This window comes from Nicotiana attenuata, chromosome 2 (genome assembly GCF_001879085.1).
Source record: "Nicotiana attenuata strain UT chromosome 2, NIATTr2, whole genome shotgun sequence".
Lineage (NCBI taxonomy): Eukaryota > Viridiplantae > Streptophyta > Magnoliopsida > Solanales > Solanaceae > Nicotiana > Nicotiana attenuata.
The window spans coordinates 74182108-74209669 of NC_031990.1; the positions used below are offsets into that span (position 1 = coordinate 74182108).

The window sequence follows — 27562 nt, forward strand, 5'->3', positions numbered from 1 at the left end:
GACTTCTAGTACCATGTGATACCAATATGGTATATATGTATACCAACAGAGCATATGATTTCTACAACTATCTGCAACTATACTACTCTACCAAAATATTAAAGGACACAATAAAAGTATGAGAAAATTACATGCTCGTATTGCAAACTAAATATTCGCAAAACAACTTGCTCATTTCGTATACTAAGAAGGTATATAGTTGTATGGGGTCGTTCCAACAATTGCCTATAACTATAAAAACTATTAATACACACAATTTATGTCCATCGGCACACAAAAATTCCAGCATTATTGCAACTCATGTTGATATAAAAAATTTCATAATAGAATTCGCTTAAAATGCAGCTAAAACAACCAAAACAATGTTCAAACTACCATATGATACCAATATGGTATATAACTATACCAATATGGTATACAGTTTTACTAGTTAATTCCCGGCAACTATATGACTATACTACTATTACATAACACACATGCATAAAGAGAAAAATAAAAAAATAGTGTACCACATATTAATATAATAAGGTATTTCAAGATATTGTACTATATTACTATTATTAAAAGAAAATCAGATATTATACCAATTAAATGCAGCTAATACAACCAAAAATAATTCAACTAACATATGATACCAATATAGTATATAGCTATACTAATAGGGTATATAGTTGGAATGAATTGTATACTAAAATGGTATATTTATATACTATTTGGGTATACAATACAAATTCGCCTTCTTCTCTGGTTCAACTATATTTCAACCCAAATTTCTAAAATTTACTATAAAATCTCCACCAAATTGACTAAAACTTTAGCTACAACCTCCAATCAACTTTCTAAACTAACCCATACAGGATCGGATCAAAACAATTAAAAACTCAAACAAACCAAGTTATGAGTTTCAAACTTCAAGGTCCGTCAATGGTGGATTTAAATTTTTGTACAAAAAATCTCCAAAAACTAGCATCAAATGTACAATCTACACATCAAAGAATAATATTAGCTACATTTAATTGGAGACCAAATAATGTAATCTGAATGTGCTTTGGGTAAAAGGTGTCAGTTGTTTTCGATGAAGCATACGACAGGATTCCCCATCCCGATCCTACTTTGGAGCACTCCATTTCCGAGGTTTTGTTTCTAATTCTCTTCCTTTTAGGAATTAGATTTAAAGTACTGTAAATGGCAATCTTGTAATTAGAAATGTTTAGAGAACATATGGAAAAGCCACAGTCTGAGAAAAATGTTTTATTTCTCAGAATTCTATTATTGAGGTATGAGTATTCTAATGTGGGCGGGTAAATAGTTTTTATTGCATAGGTAGGGAAAGTAAATAGTTTTGGTATGGGTATTTAAGGGTAAATAGTTTGAATTTAATGGGTATAAAGTGAGATTTTCCCAATTTATTATGTTTAACTAAGATTTATTCTTCATCTCATCATTAATTGATTTAACTAAAAAGCCCAACACTTTTTGGTCAAACACATGATACTTAGCACAATATTTACCAAGCAAATAAAATCTGAATTAAAAATTAATTCCAAATTTAAGGTGACAATTTTTGTGAGATGAGCAAAAGAACCGTGCCAAATAAATCGGGATAAAGTAAACATTTTCTATCCATTACGACTCACTCATTTAACATATGTCATATAATATTTAATTTAAAAAATATATATAAACATATGAAAAGTTCTTTCATTTTTAAAATTTGACAACCTTTAAAGCAATTAACAAAAATAGGACGAAAAATTAGGATAAATGAATTAGAGCGGTATTTGAAATAAGTGGATAAGACAGCTTTAACTCTATGGGGGCGTCAAATTTAGAATTATTCAGTCAAAAAAAACACGTTTAAACGAATGAAAATTAGGAAGGAGTCAAAAACGAAGTGTAACGAAAGAGAAGAAGAGACCAATATGCAAACAGTCAAAAGTCTGGATAAGAACGGGAACACTGGGCCAATGGGCCTCACTACTCTCTCTCCTCACGTCTAAACCATTCAAATAAAGCTAAAACCGCTCCACAACAGACACGTCACCTCCCAAAAAAGAGACAGACACGTCACCTCCATATTCACCATTATCACCACTCTTTGTTCCTGGATAAGAATCTGACCCCCCCCCCCCTCCCCCACCCCACCAACCCCCTATATGAATTATTTACCACACCATTCTATTATAAATCCCTCTACTATCTACGTCTCCATTTCATATTCGCCCTTTTCTCAAGTTTTTGACATTTTTAACGAGCATTTATTCGATATTAAATAGTCGCATTCGCATTTTGGTTCGCTGTATTTTAGCCCTCTTTTGAATTTATTGCAGTTAATTGATTGACATTAGATATTTCTGTAATCTATTTAAAGATTGCTAGTTCCTATTGTGGGCATATATATTATTAAAAGTTAAATCTTTGGTTGGGTATAGCTCTTTATTTTTGTTCACTCAAATCTTCAATGGCTACTGCTATGGGAATGTTGGGAGGTATTGGGGGTTGTGGTGCCGCTTCTGCATCTTTATTTCGTTTGAGGAACATATCAAAGAAGAAGACCAAAAATAACAAAAATGGATTTAGGGTTTCTTGTGTATCCTCTACCGTTGCTGATCCATACAAGACGTTGAGGATTCAACCTGGTGCCTCTGAATCTGAGGTCAGAAAGGCCTTTAGAAAGCTTGCTCTTCAGGTATTTCTTTCTCCTTTTATCCTTCCATCTAAATTGTTGCTTTATGATTTATTTAAACCCACAATGAAAAAGAAAATACATTCTTTAATTGTTTTAATGGTGTTTACTTTTTAAGCTCGGTTATTGGATTTCTAGTTTAAATCTGAAAATTTGTAAGGAAAAAGAGGCAAATTTGCTTCTGCGAATTTATTGCAGTTTAATCCGGTTATTGCCTATTTTGGTGTTTTTTTCAATCTTTATATGCCTATAATAAAATGTTAATTAATATGATGTATTTAATTGGATTACAGTATCACCCGGATGTATGCAGAGGAAACAATTGTGGCGTTCAATTTCACCAAATCAATGAAGCATACGATGTAAGTTTTCCTGCATATTACTTAGATCTTAGGTTGATTCATTTATTTTATTTCTGCTTTTGGGTAGCCATACTGATAATATGTGAATAACGTTGTGTGTTAATTTCTAAGAAGTCAAGTAGGATGAATTATCTGATGTGTTTTATTCCGATTCTTTAATGTAGAAAACATAAGAATATGAAAAAGAATATGAAAGAGCTAACCTTACTGTAGTGGCTAAATTTTTCTTGAGAATACATCAAAGTGGTGGGACCCTTAACTTGTAGAGCTTGAATGGAATATGACTTTTTGCATAAACAAAGGCTTTACTTGGTATCAATCATTCCACTTGTTGGTTTTCTAACCAATTGAACTTACAAACGTAGTAAAGTCTCTTTCACTAAAGTTGAAAGCTGCCAATTACCTGATGTAATGTCACTATCTTTATTGCGTAATGAACTCGTAGAAGTGGTTTTTCTCTTTTGTTATAAGGAATTTGGATGTTAAATGTATATCTTTATCATTAAATTGGTCCGAGATTAACTAACCTTTGAGGGGTCGTTTGGTACATAGGAATAAGGATAATAATTGTGATTAATTTTATCCCAATGTTTGGGTTGGGGTATTAGCTAATTCCAGCACAATTTTTACCCTTAAATGGTAGGATTGCTGCTATGTCTAATTTGGATCAGAACTGTGTATCTATATCATTAAATGGAGCACAGAGATTAGGTGACCTTAATGACTTTCTACACTTAAAATCTCCTCTTTTTGATGGGGTGTGTGTTTTGTGGTGCAGGTTGTGATGAGTAACTTAAGGGGTGAAACAAGAGCAGAGATGGAGATATATGAGGAATACGATGACAGTAATGATGAATCAATGAGAGGAATGAATGAACCAGATTGGGACATGTGGGAAGAGTGGATGGGATGGGAAGGTGCTGGCATTCGTGACTATACTTCCCACATTAATCCTTACATCTGATCTTAATGACTTTGGATTTGGAAATCATCTATTAGTCGAAAATCCAAAATTCAAAAACCCACCCATCTTTGATGAAATCAAGAATGGTTTGAGGTTTCTGTACATAATTCAAGAATAGGTGGGGAGAGTTCTTATGTACATAGTTGGGATTCTCTCCTTATTTGTTCTTATTAACTGTGATGATGTGATATGCATCTCGTTCATAAATAAAGATGTTTTTTTAATTACTGGCATTACTGAGTACAACTTTGTAGTAGCAACAATGAGATGATACCAATGAAAACAGCTGTTGATGGCAAATGATCAAACATTGTGCATCAATTCTCCTTGCCATCTAAGAAACTGTTGTGCAATTTTTCTCTGGGGGTTGAGGGGCGGGAATGGTTATGGTCTAATGGTTCGAAAAAACTAGTCAGAGACATCACATTCAAAAAAAAAAAAGATAAAAAAGACATCACCATATGAAGTACCATTCTACCAGCCTAATAGACTCTCGTAGAACTGTAAGGATGAAGTTGTCTACTCTTGTAGAAATGGGGTTGCAGAAATGCAGGGTAAGAAATGTAGGGTTCTGGGTTGCAGAAATGCAGGATAAGGTTACCTACGGTAAGAAATGTAGGGTTCTGGGTTGCAGAAATGCAGGATAAGGTTACGTACAGTAAATGGGCTGTCCCGTGATTGGAAATGCGCGGGATGGTCTTCCCTTTGATCCAGAGATACTCGACACACCTTGTTTTAGTAAATTAAAAAAAATCTCTTCTGATTTATTTTGTGCAAATATATACTGAAATACATGTTAATAATTTTAAATGTAATATATTTATATAAAACAAAAATTTATACGTGCATATCTATTAATAAATTTAATATTCTGTATACAGAATAACAGATCTGTATTATTCATTGCAAGACAATTCCTGTATTTATCCCATATCAGAATCTGTATTACTTTAATTTATCATACTATAGTCTATGAACAACACGACCCATTAGTCAATTATACATGATGATACAGACGGTGAAAATGCAAACATGTAAAAAATTGTTTCTTTGCTGGAACAGCCTTGTCTTTCTCCCCCTCCTTCTTCTTCTTCTTCTTCCCTTTTCTTCCTCTCCACCATTTCTTGAGCCGAGGGGTCTATCGAAAACAGCCTCTTTACTTCCGTAGGTAGGGGTAAAGTATGCGTACACATTATCCTCCTCAGACTTTACTTGTGAGATTATATTGGGTATGTTGTTGTTGTTGCTGGAAGAGCATTTTTGAACGAAGGCATTTTTGAAGTGTTCAATGTCTTTAAAGTGCAAGCTAAAGACACGGACGAATGGTAGGATACACTACCAAAACGACTACTACTTTTCCAACAATATTGTCGGTGGTGAAATCATAACACTGAGAAAATATGATTCTGTCCACGTTGTGAGTAAACAACTAGTAATGTGCTAACGCTCTACCTCCACAGGCCAATTCTCATGTGACAGTCCTGAGATTTGAATCTAAACAAAGCAGGTTGTTTCTGCTCATTCAAAACGATAAAGTAATATACAACAACAATAACCCAGTAAATTCCCACAAGTGGGTAATGTGTACGCAGACCTTACCCCTACCCGGGGAGTAGAGAGGCTGTTTCCGATAGACCCTCGGCTCAAGAAGACGAAAAGAAACAATATATCAGTACCATCAACAGAAACCATAGGGATAATAACAACATCCTAAGAACCGGAGAAGATAAAGTAATATACGGCACGACCAAATGAAGCAAATCTCATCATTTTAAGTTAATCCACGTGTTAATCATTACTGAACGTGACAAGAAAGGCTACATTCCGCAACAATACAAGCAACGGAGATTCACAATGCAAGTCCAAGAGAATTGAAAGAATTTCAATATGTTCAACTCCAGCGTCTATGAAGATAAAGAACACAAACTATGTTATTCCGTTGTGACTGGTTTTGTATGCAATATAACACAAGTTTGTCCAAAAGAGGCATTTAAACATGTCCTCAGAATAGCATGCTCCTAACTCAAAAGCCTGAAGGAACCGGCACAGCAAACTTGATTAAAGTAACTCTTTCTGTGGCGTCCATTATTTAGCTGAAGATGAAGCAGCAGAGAGTCTCGCACTCCTTGCCTTATCAGCTTTTTCCAGGTAATCTTGATGAGATTGTTGCTTGGAGCCTTCCAAAGAAAAAGGAAAAAAGAAGATTTATCAGTTTTCCACCCTTTCCTTGTATCCACAGATGCAGTGAGTCGTCGGAGCACAAATGTATTTTATAGCTTCTTTAATCCAACAATGCTCCCGCAGCAGATAAAAAGGTTAAGAGGAATACAACAAATGGTCAAACACATCGTCCATAGCTCGTAATGTAGTATGATTTTTTATCTTTCTAAACAGAACAAGGATTGGGAAAAAAGAAAAGCAAAAGGAGGAAAGGAGAAAGGGTAAGAAAGCCTCAAGAAGGGTCATACAACAAGCGAGTAACAAAAAGCTCTTATTTGGATCAGCATGATAGGGCATTCTTCACCGCTTTATTATTTTTTTATCTATTTCTTTATATTCTAAAACTCACATCCAGCATTTTTTTTTTTTTTACAATATCATTCCAAGAAGTGAAACGAAGACCTACATACGATGTACAATAACATTAGTCGCATAAAAGTTGGTATCAGAAGCTGAATTGACCATTTGAAATCGCAGTTACGTGTACTCCATACAAATAGATGAAAATTGTAACCTAGCATAATAGGAGTAATAGGCAAACATAATTGGATAACCATTTTGGATGGCATTATGCTTATAACTACTGTTAGGGGTCGTGTGGTTACCGGAATAAGGATACTAATCTCGGAATAAAATTAAGGATTGTATTTATCCCATAGTTAGTTATAGGTATTAGCTAATACTGGTATAAATTTTATATCAAAAAGATGGTATTAGCTATCCATATATAAGGTGGGATAACTTATCCCACGGGATATCCTTGTCCATCCCACAATTGAACCAAACAACCCCTTAGGATTCAAATAAAGCTTGTACATGGCACATCCATTTCCTTTTATATCTTTAGAGGAGTAGTATCTTTTAGTTATCGACTTGTGTACAGTTATAAGTTAGTTTCTAGCAAATGATTTGACCTAACCCCTTAACGACAAAATCCATAGACAGTCAAAAGCAAACAATATTGTTGTACCAGCACACTCCATAGGCCTACATAACCTTATTAACTAGGAACCTCTACAGCAATTATTTAGATGGGGATGAGGGTAGTGCACCTATACCAACAATCTTTTGATAAAGAGCTATGCCAACAATCTTTTCATGAGATGAAGTTATTTAGAACAACTAACCGAAAGAGAAATTTCATTTTAAAAGCATCCATTTCTTTCGAATCTTCTCTTACTATATGCAGATTGCCTTCTTATTCCATTTCAGTTAAATAATAAGGAGAGGGTTTCTTTCGTTCCACCTTATTCAGAGTGAATGCATTCCAGCCTTGTCAAACCACCTTACCTCATAAAGTCCCTCAAACCACCTTACCGACTTGTGTACAGTTATTAAGTTAGTTTGTAGCAATAGGTTTGACCTAACCCCGTAATGACAAAATCCAAAGACAGTCAAAAGCAAATAATATTTTTGTATCAGCACAATTCATAGGCCTATAGAACCTTATTAACTAGGAACCTCTACAGCAGTTCTTTAGCTGGGGATGAGGGTAGTGCATCAATACCAACAATCTTTTGATGAAGAGCTATACCAACTATCTTTTTGTGAGCTATACCAGCATTTGTTTTATTGCAACAAGCAGGCAAGAAGGGCATTAATTGTTGCCAGTTTAATTTCGTCTACCAGAAAAACAAAGAGACAAACACTGCGAGATCAATAACAATATAAATAAAGGGACAAAATCCACATAAGAGGAGAAAATCAATGAGATTACCTAATCTCACAAGAACTAATAATCTTTCAATCCTTAAAGACATTTATGCATTATAAACTACAACAGGTTAAATATCTGAGCTTTATTGGATGCTTCTTATGGGAGGATCCGCTTTTTAACTTTTCATGTTATAGTAGTCTCAGATCAGTAGCAGGGTAACAAAAAAATGAGATTCAGATTCAGATTCAAGGGAGGTAATTTGGAAGGCAGAAAAATTACCAACTTCCTATCGAGAAGTGGAATGAAACAGCTCGATTGGAACAATAGGATATTAATGATTTTATACATTAGACCGCAATTAGTTTGAGATGGAGACTTAATTAATTGTTGCTATACTGGGAGACTTGGATAAACTTATGTAAAATATTTGGGAAGAAAAATGACGAACCTCGGGTCATGAAGTACCAGGGAACGCCAAAGACGACGCTGATGACGGCGATACCAGCTACGACGTGCTTCTTTTCGCCGCTATATAGGACATGCTCCAATTTTGCTCTGAACCCTCCTCCTCCATTTCCTCCACCATTCATCTTCTTCGTCTCACTTCCCGTATTCTTCTCCATTTGTTTGCCCTTTCTCCTTTCTCTCTATTTTGCTTAAAACCCTTTAAACCCTATCGATTTTCTTTTGCGAGTATTTCCCTAACAAGAGTATTTCATTTTGGGAACCATATATGAAACTTTATTATCAAATATGTGCATAGTATCTAAATTACCCGCCTAGTCCACATTTTTACTATAATTTCTGTACCATTCATTTATTAGGTATTAAAAGGGCAGAATATTCCCTTAAAAACGCGCTAAAAATCAGGAAAGAATCTTGGGATTGATTGATTCTACATTAAATTCAATTTTTGAAACGGAAAGGAGATTTCTCATCTGCGTATTTTTCTCTTAAACTACAATTTAAAAATTAAAAAAAAAAGTACGAACAGCTTCAAAAAGTACGAACAGATTCAACCACGAACAGCTTCAACAAACTGAATTCAAATTGTAGAATTCAAATCTTCGAGATTCAACAACTCAAAATTACTATATTCTGTTCTTCGTCGTTTTCAGAAATCAAATTGGCGATTATATATCTGTTCTTCATCTTTTTTTCTCTCAATCTAGAAATCTAAAAAAACGAACAAATTTAGAATGATATGGGGGTTCGTGTGTATATGGAGACCAAAAAGGAGAATAAAAACTTAGGTTCATATTCGTTATGTATAAGTGTACGAGATTTCAATATGGAATTGGCAATCACCAACGATAACACAAGTGCAGGTTTGTATAGTTCGAAATTGCATAGAATTATGGTTTTACGGTATTATCTACAAAATTACTACATTTGCCTACAATTAAACTACAAATCAGTTTAATGAAAGAATAAAGCAATGTTGTTTTCAAAATTATCTACAAAGTTACTACATTTATACGACAAAATCGACTACAATCTATGATTAGAAATTGTTGATTTCAAAATGTCTGACATCCTAAAATGGATGACTACAAAATTTTCACTATATCTACAAATTATCTACAATTGAAATGGGAATTGGGATATTAAAATTCAATGTATCCAGTTTGTAGATATTTTGTAGATAAATTGTAGATTATCTGTATTCTAATTGTAGATGCATTGTTTTCTGTTTTCAAAAATCCAAAACGACTAAAACTTCTACAAAATCTTCTGCAAAAAACAGTCTACAATTTATCTACAATTGCTCTACAATTTATCTACAATTTCTACAATATGTCGTCTTCTTCTTCTTCTTCTTCTTCTTCTTCTTCTTCTTCTTCTTCTTCTTCTTCTTCTTCTTCCTAACTCTTTTATACATTGATATTAATTGCAGGTCAAGATAATTCTGCTATAATTATGCAGAAGAGGAAATTGGGAAAGAAGGCAAAAAGTTATGCTTATAGAATTCGTGAGCATGGTATGCGTCTATTTACATCTAGTTCATTCTTTTCCTTTAAAGTTTTCAGAATCAGTGAAGGGGAAGTTGAAAATAGTGAAAGAAGGAGGGAGAAGGAATATATTCAGGAATATGTTCAATGTAAACGAAGGAGAGAAGCCGTTAAAAGATACAGAACAAAAAAAAAATGGCCCATTTTTGGTACCTTGAATTAAGGAGGGATATATGCTGCATTAATTGTACTCTTAAAATACACTATGGTATAGAATTGATAATTTGGTACACTAAATGTAATTATATCAAACCTTAAACATTGAGGGTAATAAGATTTCCTATATGGTATAGGAATGTAAAAACCCCTTTCATTTTTAGTCCGAGCGGTTGGGCTTGTCGGGCACCCCTTTCTGGCTGCACGTGTTGACTTGTTCGTGGTGCAACACTTCATCTTTCTATTTTCTCTTTATAGTACTAATATAACAAATACTTCTTCCCCTCACTTTTGATTGTTCAATATTTTAAAAATAGATTTTCATTTTTACTTTAAGTGAAGATAATTTTTTTTTTCTATTATATTTACAGTATTAATTACCCATTTTCAAATTATTTTCTCAAATTCATTAAATAAGCATCAATTAATATGGGTATCATGGTAAATTATACATTTTATTTATTATTTTTTAAAGGATGTACAAAGTCAAGTAAAAGTGAACAGAGGGAGTAGCAACATATTTTTTACAACCGTCAATTCAATTTATATGTTTTACTTTCATTTTTATTCCGATTCAAAAAGAATATTTTCCTAATAAAAATAAGCCATATTTACACAAATAGTCGGCCATATTTAATATTTACATTTCTAGTCATATACATAAGTTATACATTGATTATACATAATTATACACATGTAATACATAATTTATGCATATATTATACATTCATTGACTGTTTTTAGTTTAAGTGGTTGGGTGATCGGCTATTTGGGTCAATTCTTATAATATTATTTAATATTACAAGATTCAAAGGATATTTTTAATAATACTCTTGACATTTAATTCAAAACTACAAAATTCAAATTCTTATATTTTTAAATTTTATTTCCAATCAAAATAAGATGAATTAGAGAGAAAATAGAAGTTCACTTTGATAAGAATTGATCTCACGAGAAAATAAGAAAATAAATACTAATTGAATTAAGGTGGAACCTATATGTTTTCACCTTTTAAACATTTCAAGGCCTGAATTACATCTCCTTTCCTTCTATCTTTTTTCACAACATCTTTTTTTTTTTTAAACTGAAAAGGGGTTTTAATATATAAAAAAGTAACAGCCTGTGCTAGTGCGCCATTGTCTTCATTACTGCCACATTGGGCTACATTGATGCCTCGTTGGGCATTTTCATTACCTAAAGTAGCCAGCTTACAACAAACACTAGTAGAGATATTTCTTACATAACGGAACCTCTCCTGATCTTTGTGGTAGGCATCTACCACATAGTTCGGAGGTCTGGCAAAAACACATAATTTATTTATGCTGGTCTGATTAAGTGTTTCCTTGGACAAAATATGCGGCACCATGTTTCCTTCACGAAAATTATGCTTCAGCACGACTTCCCCCTTCCTCATTGCTTGCTCCATTAACCACCTGCGTTGTGACATTAAATTTGCGTAAGTAGGGCAATTTGTATCAAGCACGTGCATTACGTTTGTTGCATCCGTCTCTATTTCGACTGGCAGTAGGTTCTCATGCAATATTATTGTAGAGCTTGAAGTTCTATTTGCAATGGAGTTAGTGCATGTAATTTGTTGTGGTAGCCGGTGATCCATTCTCCTTTGAAGTTTCGAATAACTGCACCCATGCCTCATAGTAAGCATGTATCGTTGAAAGCACCATCAATATTTATCTTATACCATCCTTTTTGGGCCGGATACCAACTTATGCTAAATTTTTTTTAATCGTAAAAGCAGTTGGATTGGTGGCCAATAATTTAAACTCTAATGCTAGCTTAATAGTATTTTTGGGGTTAATATTATTGGTAGTGTTGTTTGGATTGTTGAAATTCCTATTATTCCAAATGATCCAAAGAGTATAAGGAAATAAATCTTCCCAAGTTGTATGTTGATTGTGGATGGATATGTTTGCACCTTTTAAGAAATCTATCCGGTGAGTATTTCCAATATTGGTTGTTGGTTTCCATCCCATTAATTCCCATAAGGATTTTGCTATATAGCAATCCAAAAAGATGTGGGCTATGGATTCGATAGAACTTTTACAAAAGGGACAAGTCGGGTCTATATTTATTTCACACTTATACATGTAATCACGCGTCGAGATTCTATCATGATAGCATTTCCATATGAAGAATTTTATTTTATTTTATCACTTAAATTTTCAAATCCAATTGAAGTTCTTGATCTTAGGCTCATTTTCTTTTAGGTTGTAACAAGAGCTCATTATGAAGATACCACTGTTATTAAGGGTCCACAATGGATAGTTATCGTTTTGGTTGGTTGTTAGATCCACTGTTTTTATGAGATTGGTGATCTCCTTAGGTATTTCTATGGAGATTTTCCCTAAGTTCCATTCTCCAGTTCCGCCAATGTCTCTTATTCTTAAACAGGAATCCCCTTTATTTAGAGGACCTATTATATGGTTCCTAAGATAATTGACCCTTGGAATCCAGTTACTACTCCATATGTTGTGAACGGAATTTTTGTCAACCATCCACCGGATACCTTTAATACACTAAGTCCATCATGTTAAAAGACTATTCCAAGTGTGGGAGTTTGTATTCTTAATACCGTTGTTACAATATTTATAAGTCAAAACTTTTGCCCATAGGGGGGATGGGTTATTAAGAGCTCTCCAAGCTAGGCTAGTTAAAATGGCCATATTTTTAGACTTAGCTTTTCTGATGCCAAGGCGTCCATGCTCCTTAGGTTTGGTAATAGTATCCCAATTTATAAGATGCATTTTTCTTTTTTTTTTTCTACTGTACTACCCCATATAAAATCTCTTTGAATTTTGTCAATAGTCTTAAGAATTTTTGCGCGGAGAAGGGATAATTGCATTACATAGTTAGGGAGAGTGTTGAGAATGGATGAGGCTAGGGAACTTCTCCCAGCCATGCTGAGCCACTTTGCGTTCCAATTATTTAATTTTGACCTCATTCTATCTATGAAAAAATATTAGTCTTTTGCTTTAGGCTTGTTAGGAGTTATAGGAAATCCGAGGTACATTCCGAAAGAGTTACTAATCTTTATTTCGAAGAAGTTTGTGAGATTTTTTTTAATATGTTCAGGACAATTTTTGAAACCAAAATCTTTGATTTACTATTATTGATGTTGTGCCCTGACAGAAGTTGTCCAAACATTATTGTATGGTAAGCATTGTTTTATTATTTGCCTGCCCCATTAGGGATAGGTTATCTGCGACGAAAAGATGGGAAAGATGCGGGCCGGTGTGATTTATTTTAACAGGATCCCACCTTCTTGTGTCCACATGATTGTTAATAATTTTTTAAAGCATGTCCATACAAAGGTTAAGAGGTAAGGTGACATAGGGTCTCCTCGCCTAATTCCTCTAGATGGATAAAAAAATTCTGATTTATTTCCATTAACAAGAATAAAGATATTACTAGTGGTAATGCAATTTAAGATAAGGGAGGTAAGGCCTGGAGGGAATTTGAAGAACTTTAAATTCTATAGATAAAGTACTATTTTAGCTTGTCGAAAGCTTTTTCTAGATCAATTTTTAGAACAAAGATGGGTTTGCCCTTAGATATATTTAACTTCCTAATGATTTTCTGAATGATAATAGCATTATCACTAGCCCTCATATTTTTTAAGAAACTAACCTGTTCTTGGCTAATTAGAAGATTTAGGAACGGCTTGATTCAATTTGCTATTATTTTAGTAATAATCTTGTATATGGTATTGCAAAGACTTATATGTCTAAATTTTTTTTAAATTAATAGCATTATCAATTTTGGGTATTAGGCATAGTAAGTGTCATTTATGTCTGGCGGTATATTTTTTTTTGTTTGGAAGACAATTTGGCAAAGATTTATAACTTTGCTGCCCACTTTGTGCCAATATTTTTGAAAGAAGAAAGGGTGTAGCCCGTTTGGCCCTGGAGCTTTGTATGGTTTGAACGAGAACACAACCTTCTTAATTTCATGATTCCTAAGAGGATTATCAAGGCTTCACAGGTCAATTGAATGAGAATCTTGGGTGTCATTTTTAATGTGTGACCAGTTTTGAATTGTCGTGGGATGTTGTGAAAAGGTTTCTAAAATAATTTGTTGTATGATTCATTATGGCGTTTTGATCATCCAACCAGATTCCGTTATCATTTTTGAAGTAGACTATATTATTTCTCCTTCTTCTATTAGTAGCCTTGCTGTGGAAATATCTAGTGTTTGCATCACAATCATTTAACCAACTTATTCTTGATCTTAATTTCCAATAGTCCTCTTCTAGTTTGAGAATGTCGTTGTATTCGACAATTAAAGACTCTTCAAGGTTACAAGGAAGCTACTAGACGGATACTTAGGAGAATTTTGGATACCCTCTAGTCATTTTAGGATTTTCATTTTTTTATACAAAATGCTACCATTTTTTTTTATAATTTTTTTTACAGTTTAGGACAGAGTATTAAAGAATTTTGTGCCCTCAATAAGGTCTATACCACTCCAACTATTCTGGATAATATTAGTGAAGTCCGGATGAGAGCACCAAGTAGTCTCCATTTTAAAAGGTTTCTCCAAATTATTATTAATCTTATACCTATGGAAGATCAGGATAGGATTATGGTCTGAATGAGTTTTTGGAAGATGAGTGATGTTCATATTTGGAAAGTTTTCTAGCCATTCCATATTAGAGTAGACCCTACCTAATCTTTCCATTAATAGGCCATTTTTTCTCTTTCGGTGGTTTGCCCAAGTATATTTACGCAAAACCTAGGTCAACTAGGTTGCAATGGTCTAAGCAATTTATTTAAGATTTTGCCAAAAGGTTATTCAAAAGGGATTTTTTCATTCCTATACACTATTTGAAACTTTATTACCCTTAATGTCCATGTTTAGCTAATTACCTGGCATAAACAAATTTTGTTACCAAATATATACAATCCACCTTTAGTTACACCATTTCCTTCTTTCTCTCCTCTCTCCCTTCCTCTCTCCCCTCCTCTCCACATTGCCCTGTGAGGCTTGCTGCTCACTCGGTATTTTTCGAAAAATCTGCAAGAAGTCCTATAATAAACTGCGAGAGACAAAGAGAAATCCGTAATCGTGGATCATTAATTTCATATTTGGAATATGATTGGTGTTTCTGTTTTCATTCTTGTACTACCAAGTATAAATTGTCATCTCTTTGCAAATCTTCTTAATATTCCTACATATTAGTTTGTGTCACAATATAAAATCCATAGTAAAAGGGTGATCTCTGGTACTCTATTAAGTTAGGGAGAAAATATTGGCATGGTGCTTGTTCGGTTGCTATCAATTTTTTCCTACAGTACAATAGGAATAGAAAAAAAAATCTTTCTTATATTAATCACTAATTGGAATGGATGGCAATCAAGAGGTCACAATTTTAACTGTAGCGCGCAAGTTTGAATATCAGTGGCCATCATTGCTTCCAATTTGAGCCTTCCCTACTTCTTGTAATCTATTAGCAGAAGGGTATTTTTCTTACTTTATTAGTTTAAAATTTCCCTTTAGATGTTTAGCTCTCTAATCTCTATGATCAGGATTCAGGATCAAAAAATGTATGGTTTAACTGACTATTGATAAATCAATCTGCATACTATGGCATAATAGCATCACTCGATATTATGCTGGACATCAACCTACTACTATAATCCTTCTTTTTTTTTCCATTATACAACTTATCTACAATTTATCTACAACTTCCACACATTATTTATATCAAGTTATATACAACTACAATATCATACCACTTAAAAATAATTTTTATACAAATTTTATACTATATGTCTTTTGTATATTTTGTATCTGATTTATATATATAGTAAAAATAAATTTCATACAACTAATTATATATTATACAACTTATCTACAACTTATCCACAACTTTCACACATTATTTCTACCCAGTTATATACAACTACAATATCATACAACTTAAATATAATTTTTATACAATATTGTTCAACTTTCATACAATATTTAAATAAAAAATATATATATAAACAACAGAATACAATTTTTCTACAATTTTACTACAACTTTATTACAATTTCTGCTGCATAATGTATGTCATATCGTCTTCTTCTTCTTCTTCTTCTTCGAGTTTCAATCTGAAATTCAGCCAAAATCAAGTCTAATCTTCACCAAAACACACTCAAAATTGAGATATAAACTCCAAGCCGTATTTTCAATTGTTTGCAACAACACCCAATACAACAAATAATGGTTTTTGAAAACCCAAATTCAAATTCAAAGCTTCAAAGCTTTTTAATGGCTGTCAATGGTGGAATTGCTGCTCTCTTTTCCTTTGCTTTACACTACTGAAATTAGGAATTGAGAGATAGAGAGAGACGTAGAGAGAATTCCCAATTCTTTGCAACAACACACAATTCAAACAAATAATATTTTTTGAAAACCCAAATTCGAATTCAAAGCTTTTTAATGGTTGTTAATGGGGGAATTGCTGCTCTCTTGTGCAAGATACGTGGGGGAGGGGGGTGGGATGTGGAGAGAGAAACGTGGGGGAGTGGAAGATACGTTAGAGTGATTTTAGGACACTAATTATTATCATTAATCCCCTTAAAATGTACATAAATGGTAATTGGGTATATAAAATATAATTATAGTAAAACTTGAGTAGGGAGGATAATATACTTTCATATAGTGTATAGGAATATAAAAATGGGAAATTTTCATAAAGCACTATCTTTTAGTAGTAATTAGCCATCTATAGATACCATTTGCTATATTACGGATATAGATATATTTTATGTGGTTATAAGATGTATTTGATGTATTTAAGCTATTGTATTCATGAATACAGTAGCAAAAATAGGCGTGAATCAGGGAAGTCCAGCTAATCAGTTGTTGTATTCGAGTGTATTCGGCTGTATTCATGGAGTGAAACATGGAATTACAGCTGGACAGATTATTGTATTCAACTATATTTACGGCGTGAAATAGGGAATTACACTGTTTTTAAAACGGAAAGTGAATCAATTAACATAATAGACTCCTAATATAACTCAACAAACTCAATTATAACACACAAAATTTGTATTTTCAGTTATAAAAAAGATTTTCAACCGAAAAATACCCCCAAAACATAGCAATCTTCAGAGAAATTATATAATACATCTGAATACATAAATTATATTAATTAAAAAAAACTTATGAATACATTCATGGCATATAGCGAGACAGTGAATACAATAAAATACATAGAATATAGCGGCATACATTGAAATACAATGAGAAAAAAAGACAGTGAATACAATGAAATACATGGAATACAACGAGACACATTGAATTACAATGAAAAAAAAGACAATGAATACAATGAAATACATGAAAATACATTGAAATATATTAACAGAAAATCAAGTTGCTCAGCTCCAAACTCCATAGTCTTTTTTCAAGAACAAACCAACCGGATTATATGTTGGCGGCTGCTGTCTTTGCAATGTTTAGGTTGCCAATGCCATTTAGTATAGAATTATCAGGTCTACCATTCTCAGAACAACGAAAGCCTTTGTCACGACCCATTTCCACAATAGGTCATGAGGGCGCCTGACACCCTTGTCAGGCAAGCCATTGCGGAAACATTACTAAAATTCTTATGTTGCTTCTTAATTAGAAAGAAGTGGAATAAACGCTTAACTTGGAATTTAAAACAGAAGAGCGAAATTCTGTAGTAATATAATTACACAACCCCAAAATAATCGTCTACCAAAGTGTGTGCCAGAACCTGGTGTCACAAGCTACGGGCAACTAGTAGAATATACATCCAAAAGAATATCATACTATCCTACTGTCTGAGTCCAAAGAGACAGAAAATAGAAATACAAAGAAAGACTTCTTCGGCTGCGGGTCGACATGGAGGGAAAGAAGATCACCGTAGAAGTCCCAAGTCCGCTCACGGATACGCACCAGAATGATAACCAGAGCCACCTGCCTCAGATCCTATACATTTAAGTACAGAAGTGTAGTATGAGTACATAAACAATATGTACCCAGTAAGTATCCCGTCTAATCTCGAAGAAGTAGAGACGAGAGGTCGACTTGATACTTACGTCAATTAATATGCGAAGAGTTTACAATAAGCATGGATATCTCAAGCTATTTACATTTAATAATCATGGAGTAACAGTTCTTTCCAAACACTAACAAGAATGCTTGTCTATAGTCTAAGCAAATATGTATCTCCGCCCTTGAAGGATTTCTAAGCAAAGCATATGCAAATAATCACCGTGGAACGTACGGCCCGATCCAACATAAAATAAACTGTGCACTGCCGAGGGTCGAACGGCTCGAACCATAGATGCATCTATTACCCCGCTCGCGAATCACCCATGCGACGCGGTCAAATAAAAAATAAGCTCATTAATAAGCAACATTAACAACTAACATGTATATGAGGAGTAGCCATACTCAGAAATACCAAGTATTCTCCTTTAAAGGACCAAACAGGATAAGGGTCATTCTCTAGTCTCATTCTTCTTACTCAAAATAGTTCATATAAATCCAAATTAATCAACACGTACTAGAATGTCACGTAGAGCATGCTTATGGGTCCTAGACTACCCGGACTTAACATAATAGCCACTACGTACGGACTCTCGTCACCTAGTGGGTACGTAGCCCCCGAATATAATGACAATTAATTCATATTATACCTATGGGGACAATTCCCTCTTACAAGGTTAGAAAGGAGACTCACCTCGCTCCGAAGCGCACTTCCGATATCAAGAACAAGCCCAAACTCTCAATTTAGAGCCGAACGATCACAAACTAGTTAAAATAAATAAGTACTAGTCAGTAAAGGCCTACAAGGCCGAATTCTTACTATTTAAGTAATTTCCCAACCCTTTCCACAAGTTTCCTAAATTCTGACCCCGGGCCCACGTGCCTGAATACCGAGATTTTTCGAAGGAAATTGTTCTCTACAACCTAAGGATCAATAATATATGATTTCTAGCCCATTTCTTAACAAATTTCATGCTTAAATCTTAGTTTTATTAAAGCCCTAGGTCTAGCTCTAACCCTTTGATTTTATCTAATTTTTAGTGTTTAATCTACCTAATATACATGTATTTAAACTAATAATGAGTGGAAATAACTTACCTTGAAATGCTAAGTTGAAACCTTCTCTCAAGAGTCCCCAAATCGCCCCAAGGTTGAGTGTAAAATGATAAAATGGTGTTTGAGTTCGAATTAAATGAAGCCTACTGCCCAGCGATTTCTGCTTCTGCGGTTAGGGGACCGCATCTGCGGTCCCGCACCTGCGAAGAGGGAGCCGCATCTGCAAAACTGGGCAAAAGGGGCTGGACCGCTTCTGCGGTCTGAGGCCCGCATATGCGGAACCGCTTCTGCAGTTTTTGGGCCGCTTCTGCGGCTTGGGCCTAAGGTGGGTGGACCGCTTCTGCGGTCTAGGGGTCGCATAAGCGGAACCGCTTCTGCGGTCTCTGGGCCGCTTCTGCGGTTTCCCTTGGCCTGGCCCCTTTCCGCTTTTGCGATAGATTGACCGCATCTGCGGTCCAAGAACCGTAGATGCGATTATGATAGAAGAAGCAACTGAAAGTTGTTTTCTTAAATTTCCTACTTTTCTCGAACCTCGCTCGTTTGACGCTCGGGGCTCCCGAGCCCCGCCCGAACATACCGGCAAGTCTGAAATCACGAGACGGACCTACTTGCAGCCTCGGAACACTCAAAACAACGCTAAATCTAGGAATCACCCCCTAAAACCAAATGAATCAAACTATTGAACTTCAAGTTCTTAATTCTCCTCTAACGGGTCAAAACGCCCTTAAACTGCCCGGATTGGCACCAAATTTTACGGGCAAGTCTAAACAACATTACGGACCTGTACCAAACTTCAGAACCAAAATCCGAGCCCGATACCTAGGGAATCGATGATTACTTACTTTCTTTAATTCTTTAAAACTTCAATTAAAAAATTTTAAATAAAAATTCATTACTCGGTCTAGGGACCTCGGAATTCGATTCCGGACATACGCCCAGGTCCCATTTTTTCCACGGACCCTCCGAAATTGTCAAATCACGAATCCGGGTCCGTTTTCCCAAAAAATTGACCGAAGTCAAACTTGGTCTTTTAAGAAAATCTTAAAGAAGCAAATGGACATATTTTTGCTCAGAACTCTTCCATTTCCCGAACCAATCGCCCCCCGCAAGTCGTAAATTAGTTAAAGCAAGTACATGAGGCTTTATTTAGGGGAACGGGGTTATAAAAGGCAAAACGACCGGTCGGATCGTTACATTCTCCACCTCTTAAACAAACGTTCGTCCTCGAACGGATATAGAAAGTACCTGGACTGCTGAATAAGTGGGGATATCTGCTCCGCATGTCCTCCTTGGACTCCCTGGTCACCTCCTCGACCGGTTGGCCCCTCCACTGGACTTTTACTACAGAAATCCCCTTGGACCTCAACTGGCGATCCTGTCTGTCAATAATGGCAATCGGCTCTTCCTCATAGCTCAAACTCTCATCTAACTGAATAGTGCTGAAGTCCAACACGTGGGATAGGTCGGTATGATACTTCCGAAGCATTGAAACATGAAAAACTAGGTGAACTCCCGCTAAACTATGGGGTAAAGCAAGCTCATAGGCAACCTCCCCAACTCGTCTCAACACCTCAAAGGGGCCAATAAACCTTGGGCTCAACTTGCCCTTCTTCCCGAACCTCATAATGCCCCTCATGGGCGAGACTTTCAAGAGAACCTTCTCGCTAACCATGAATGATACATCCCGCGCCTTCTGATCCGCGTAGCTCTTTTGTCTGGACTGAGCTGTGCGAAGCCTCTCCTGAATCAACTTTACCTTATCGAAGGCATCCTGTACCAAATCTGTGCCAAGTATCTTGGCCTCACCAGGCTCAAACCACCCGATAGGAGAACGACAACGTCGACCATATAAAGCCTCGTATGGGGCCATCTCTATGCTGGACTGGTAGCTGTTATTGTACGCAAACTCCGCTAAGGGCAAGAACTGATCCCACTGCCCCCCAAAATCAATCACGCATGCTCTAAGCATATCCTCCAAGATCTGCACTGTCCGCTCCGACTGTCCGTCGGTCTGAGGATGGAATGCTGTGCTAAGCTCTACACGAGTCCCCAACTCACCCTGTACGGCTCTCCAGAAATGGGAAGTGAACTAAGGGCCTCTGTCTGATATGATGGACACCGGCACACCATGCAATCGGACTATCTCCCGAATATAAATCTGAGCATACCTCTCTACTGTATAGGTAGTCGCCACTGGAATGAAATGGGCCGACTTGTTCAACCTATCCACAATGACCCACACTGAATCAACCTTCCGCAAAGTCCGCGGTAGCCCGACTACGAAGTCCATGGTGATGCGTTCCCACTTCCATTATGGTATGGGCATCTGCTGAAGTAGGCCACCTGGCCTCTGATGTTCATACTTGATCTGCTGGCAATTCAAACACTTGGTCACATACTTTACTATGTCTTTCTTCATCCCCCGCCACCAGTAATGCTGCCTCAAATCACGATACATCTTCGTAACTCCCAGGTGGATAGAATACCGCGAACTGTGTGCCTCCTCCAGGATCCTCTTCCTCAGACCATCAACATTAGGAACACATAGACGACCCTGGAGTCGCAGAACGCCATCCTCGCCAATAGAAACCTCCTTGGCACTTCCCTGAAGCACCGTCTCTCTGAGAACCGCCAAATGTGGATCATCGAACTGTCGGGCCTTAATCTCCCCCAATAACGAGTACTGAGCAACCACACATGCTAGAACTCGACTGGACTCTGAAATGTCCAACCTCACAAGCCTGTTAGCTAAGGACTGGATGTCCCGAGCTAGGGGCCTCTCCTCTGCTGGAATGAATGCCAAGCTACCCACACTCTCCGCCTTTCTGCTCAAGGCATCCGCGACCACATTCGCCTTTCCCGGATGATAAAGAATGGTAATGTCATAATCCTTTAGCAACTCAAGCCACCTGCGCTGTCTCAAATATAGATCCCTCTGCTTGAACAAATGCTGTAAGCTGCGGTGATCGGTGTAAACCTCACAAGGCACCCCATACAAATAGTGCCTCCATATCTTAAGAGCATGAGCAATCGCTGCCAACTCCAGATCGTGCACAGGGTAATTCTTCTCATGAATCTTCAGCTGACGCGAAGCATATGCAATAACTCGCCCCTCCTGCATCAACACACATCCCAAACCAACGCGTGAAGCGTCACAATATACTGTATACATCCCTGCACCGGAAGGCAACACAAGAACTGGTGCCGTAGTCAGAGCTGTCTTGAGCTTCTGAAAGCTCTCCTCACAATCATCGGACCAATGAAATGGGGCACCCTTCTGGGTCAATCTAGTCGGGGGGGATGCAATAGATGAAAAGCCCTGCACAAATCGCCGGTAATAGCCTGCTAACCCCAGGAAACTCCTGATCTCGATCACTGAAGTGGGACGCGGCCAACTCTGAACTGCCTCAATCTTCTTGGGATCCACCTTAATACCCTCTCCTGACACAACATGCCCCAAGAATGCCACTTACTCAAGCCAAAACTCACACTTGGAGAACTTAGCATATAGTTTCTGTTCTCGCAAGGTCTGAAGCACTACCCTCAAATGCTGCTCGTGCTCCCCCAGGCTACGTGAGTATATCAAGATGTCGTCAATGAAGACGATAACAAAGGAATCAATATAAGGCCTGAATACCCGATTCATCAGATCCATAAATGCTGCTGGAGCATTAGTCAAGCAGAAGGACATCACCAGAAACTCATAGTGGCCATATCTAGTCCTGAATGCAGTCTTCGGAACATCCGAGTCCCGAATCTTCAGCTGATGATACCCTGACCTCAGGTCAATCTTAGAGAACACTCTAGCTCCTTGCAACTGGTCGAACAAATCATCAATACGAGGCAACGGGTACTTGTTCTTGATGGTGACCTTGTTCAACTGGCGGTAATCAATGCACATCCGCATGGTCCCATCCTTCTTCTTCACAAATAGCACTGGTGCGCCCCAAGGTAATACACTGGGCCTGACAAACCCCTTTGCTAACAACTCCTCTAACTGCTCCTTCAGCTCCTTCAACTCCTTAGGATCCATACAGTATGGTGGAATAGATATAGGCTGAGTGCCTGGAGCCAATTCAATACAGAAATCAATATCACGATCCGGAGGCATGCCAGGAAGATCAGAAGGAAAAACATCGGCAAACTCTCAGACTACTGGCACTGAATCAATCGTCGGAGACTCTGCTGTGACGTCTCGAACATAAGCTAGATAGGCCAAACACCCCTTCTCGACCATGTGTCGAGCCTTCAGGAAAGAAATAACCCTGCTAGGCATATCAACTGTGGAACCCTTCCACTCCAATCTCGGCGATCCTGGCATCACTAGTGAAACAGTCTTGGCATGACAATCAAGGACGGCGTGATGTGGGGATAACCAATCCATGCCCAGGATGACCTCAAAATCAATCATATCGAGCAACAGAAGATCAGCTCTAGTCTCGAAACCACAGAAAGTGACCACACAAGACCAGTAGATCCGATCCACAACCACAGAATCACCCACAGGAGTGGACACATGAACAGGAGTGCCCAAAGGCTCCGGAGAAATAACCAGGAAACGAGCAAACAGAGGTGACACATATGAGTAGGTAGACCCTGGATCAAACAATACCGAAGCATCTCTACCACTGACGGAAATAATACCTGTGATGACGGCATATGAGGCCAATGCATCTGGCCTGGCCAGAAGAGCATAGAATCTAGCTGGAGCGCCGGCTGTCTGGCCTCCACCTGACTGGGGAGTAGCTGGCTGACCTCTCCCTGTCTGGCCTCCACCTCTAGGATGGCCTCTACCCGTCTGCCCTCGACCTCTAGGTGGCTGGGCAGCTGGTGCCGGAGTTTGGGGCTGCTGACCCTGCTGTACTGCCTTAGCCCGAAGTCTGGGGCAAGTCCTCTTCAGGTGACCCGGATCTCCACACTCGTAGCACGCTCTAGGCACCATAGCCTGCTGCCCTGAAGTCTGAGTCTGCTGACCCGAATACCCACTGGACGATAGGAACTCTCTGGTATGGCGCTGAAACGAGCACTAGAGGAATCCTGATACCCAAAATACCCGTCGGAGGAACCCTGAGTAGCTGGTTGGCGGTGAGAACCTTCTGGCATCGCACTGTAATAAGGCCTCGCTGGGGCACCTCGGGGAGGGGGTGGTGGTGCTGAGTGTGAGGGCCTGCTGGGTGTCGACGCCCCCTTTTTCCTCGCGGAATTGGGTTCACGACATTCGGGAGGACAACTCTATTCCCTTGCGAGAATTGGGTTCTTGGAGTTTGAAGAGTCGCCACCTAATGATTATAGTGCATTAGGACACTTTAAGGAAGAATTTGAGATGAAGAACCAGAGTTTGGGTAAGGGCTAGAAATTATCTCGAGGGGAAGGTGTTAGGCACCCCTCGAGATCCATTAGTGTGGTTCCCGGCCATGCTATAATTGTGACTTTGAATGCAAACAAACGAGTAAACAAGCAAGCATTGCATATACGAGAAAACTATTACAAACAAGGAGCACAAAAGGTAAAAAAAAGTGCTGAATTTTAAGGAAGGAGCGGTTTAGTTAAAAGTGCAAGTAGGAAGAAGTCAAGTACTTAGTGCGAACAATCTGAAAATTATGTGAAAAACAGAAGTCGAAAGTGCAACAGCTTTTTAAGATTCAGAAAATTGTTAAACTAATAAAAAGGGGGGGGGGGGGTCCTAGGTTTATATATTACATGGATCATTCGCACAACACTGGTACTCAATTGTACGCATAGTGTTATCGTGTAATCATCATCTCCATGTCTACCCTTTCCCACCCCGTTAAGGTATTGGAGCGCGGAATGGTATCGTTTGCCTATCGCATGCTATTACCCGTCCCAAGCTATCAGTCCCGGGGCATTAGGACTTCTAATCCTAAAAGGGGAAGAAAGGGATGGGGGCCTTTATGGAGTTTAAAGGACAAAATTCTAATCGACATTCAAAAACAAGTAACAAGTAGGGGGAATGAACAGACAAACAGGTAAGGCTCACATAAACCCCGTAAATTAGATAACATATAGTTTAGCATGCCTTTACACATACTGGTTTGGTCTTTAAAATTAAAAATTAAGCAGCGAGCGGACTGGTTCGATACATACGTTTAGACAGGAAGCCCACATTAGGCAACTTGGATCCAATTGTCAGAACTTAAGATATTTTAAGCGAGTGATTTAGAAAGTACTGGTTCTAGAAAAGTAGTCTAATGCCGGAAAGTACAGACTGCAGTCAGTTTAGAAATAAGTTTTAAGAGAATCATGAGTATAAACCATAAAAGGAGTTCCAGAGTCAGAAATACTTAAGGAAAGAGTAAATTGCAGAAATATTTTAAAGACAATTTCAGTAAGACCAAAACTTAGTTGGAAAATGTTTAGGCAGAATTTTAGAAAGAAACCATTTCAGAAGAGGTGCTGATTTGAAGAACTCAAATGTATACTGATTCAAAAGAGTTTTGTCAAAAGATTGAGGCTGAAAACATTAAGACATTAGAGACCAGTTAACAGATTGTTATTGCTTAAGAAGAATCAGACGAACTTGATGCGGAATCCTATGATATCTATATACTGATTAAAAGGTCTGTTAAGAACTGGTAAAAGAGGTAATTATTTAATTACCCTAACAGTTTGCCCTAATGCAATATGCATTCCTCTTAGCATGATTTTTATATCACTGATTACATATGAACGTTTAAGGTTCCTTAGGCAGGATTTCTAGATGACTTTATATCATAATCTAAACGTTAAATCCTATAGGCATGGGTATCTAGGTGACTTGAATCAGAAACATCGAAACCATTTTATGTACAGTATTTCTAGATGAAAAAAATTAAAGTCCTAAATTCATGATATTCTACCCTTTATGATGCCAAAAAGTAAAAATCCCTCCCACACTTTTACTAGATTCCCTGAGTTCTATACAATTATTTACACAACCCAATGAATTCAACTGAAATAATAGAAATAACATCAAAAACTAACAGCTAGATCCAAGCATTCCATTTCAATCTTAAAATGTCCAATAATATGTATTACCAAACTCCGGGTCCAGATCTCCCCAAGCCTTCTCATTATCCAGGGTGTTTCAAAGTTTTCAAGAACCTCAGGGGATTCCAGGCATTGCTTACACCCAGGATGCCATTAATGAACAAAATGGGTGCCAATGTGGATAGCTAGCCCTCAGGCATCCAAGTTCAGAGGGAGCCTCAAGGGTCCCAAAGCATGGCTTGCAAGAGAGGGTGCAGACTTATAGCTAGGAGTAAGTGCAAAGTGAAAGGGAATTAGGGGCCATGACAAGTGGTGGTCATACCTAGCCATAAGGTAGGCTGGCACACCCCTGACCACTTGCTAGATGAACAAGTTAGGAGCAGACCTTTTGATGGTCAGACAAAGGTCTGGATAGTGATTAGGACACTATCAGACCTAAGTCAAGGCTCAAGCACATAATGGGGAGAATGGGAAGTGGGAACTGATTGAGTTAAGGAGTTCAATGAACCAGTTCAGGATCATAGACAGCAATATTGGGGTGCTGCTATGCCCTGAACAATAAACTCACATACAAAGGGGTAAAAGGGTAAAGGGGATTCATAGAGTATCAAATTCATGACAAACAATTGATTACACACATAACTTAAATACAGAAATATAAAGGAGAGGGAAACAAATATCAACTAAAGGAAATAGGCAGAATTAACACATGGTTGTTGAGGCATGTAAACTAACTGAGACATACCAGTAGAGAAGCAAAAGAAGTGCAGAAGAAAGTAAAGTAAACATAGGCCACAGCAGCACAAGTATCAAAAGAGAGAGTTTTAAGTGAAATTGAATTGTGAACTCAAATGGTGTTCTGTGTTCGTGTGTGTAGGAAAAGTCTGTGAAAAGCCTCTGTAAAACCCTCCTTTAGTGCAAAAGGGCAGGCCCTTTTATAGTGCAGAAGATGAGTAAGAAAAAGGTAAGAGAATAGTTTTGAAATCAATCACAAGCTGTTTCCCTTTGGTTAAGGGATTTGATTCAAACGGGCAAAAATAAATAAGGAAAGGATTCGTTTTAAAAATCTTTTCTAAAGCAGTGTAATAGGGACAAATACACAGCAGTTTATTTAAGGAAATAGTATAGTAGCACACGGTTTGGACAGAACAAGGAAAGACAATCAATCAACAGCCAGTAAAATCAGGGTTCGAATCTTAGTGTGAATGAATCCAACCAGAAAGGTGAGAAGGGGTTTAATTTAAAGAAAATCAACAGTACAAAACCTTTTAAAAAGGAACTCGGAATGAATCCCAAGCTGGCCAAAGGCCTTTTGAAAGAAGAGAATTTGTCATATAAAAAGCATACAGACATGTGAGACAAGAGAGAGTTGTCGTAAAACTAGCAAGAAATCAGAGTGACCAAGAAGGTTAGGTTCGTAGACTCAGAATGAGC

At 37.3% G+C, this 27562-nt stretch overlaps 3 protein-coding genes across 3 annotated transcripts; 1 reads left to right on the plus strand and 2 right to left on the minus strand.

The window, feature by feature from the left end:
- LOC109212715 (chaperone protein dnaJ 8, chloroplastic) lies at positions 2205-4245 on the plus strand. Its single transcript, XM_019376388.1, has 3 exons — positions 2205-2689; positions 2980-3048; positions 3827-4245. The coding sequence occupies exons 1-3, from the start codon at positions 2462-2464 to the stop codon at positions 4010-4012; spliced, it is 483 nt and encodes a 160-aa protein (XP_019231933.1). The 5' UTR covers positions 2205-2461; the 3' UTR covers positions 4013-4245.
- On the minus strand, positions 5765-8602 carry LOC109212724. Its single transcript, XM_019376397.1, has 2 exons — positions 8338-8602; positions 5765-6189 (listed from the first exon to the last, which is right to left on the minus strand). Exons 1-2 carry the CDS (start codon positions 8510-8512, stop codon positions 6098-6100), a joined length of 267 nt encoding a protein of 88 aa, XP_019231942.1. The 5' UTR covers positions 8513-8602; the 3' UTR covers positions 5765-6097.
- LOC109221061 (RNA-directed DNA polymerase homolog) lies at positions 22623-24244 on the minus strand (the record flags this gene model as incomplete). Its single annotated transcript, XM_019385522.1, has 2 exons — positions 24116-24244; positions 22623-23048 (listed from the first exon to the last, which is right to left on the minus strand). Coding segments are annotated over exons 1-2 (555 nt in total), but the record flags the coding sequence as incomplete, so codon positions are not given.

Bases quoted from the DNA above. Each gene is read 5' to 3' on its own strand.
- LOC109212724 (XM_019376397.1), bottom strand. From the start codon at position 8,512: ATGGAGAAGAATACGGGAAGTGAGACGAAGAAGATGAATGGTGGAGGA. The intron at 6,190-8,337 runs GTTCGTCATTTT...TTTCTTTGGAAG, and splicing joins CTGGTACTTCATGACCCGAG to GCTCCAAGCAACAATCTCAT.
- LOC109212715 (XM_019376388.1), top strand. From the start codon at position 2,462: ATGGCTACTGCTATGGGAATGTTGGGAGGTATTGGGGGTTGTGGTGCC. The intron at 2,690-2,979 runs GTATTTCTTTCT...ATTGGATTACAG, and splicing joins TTAGAAAGCTTGCTCTTCAG to TATCACCCGGATGTATGCAG. The intron at 3,049-3,826 runs GTAAGTTTTCCT...TTTGTGGTGCAG, and splicing joins AAATCAATGAAGCATACGAT to GTTGTGATGAGTAACTTAAG.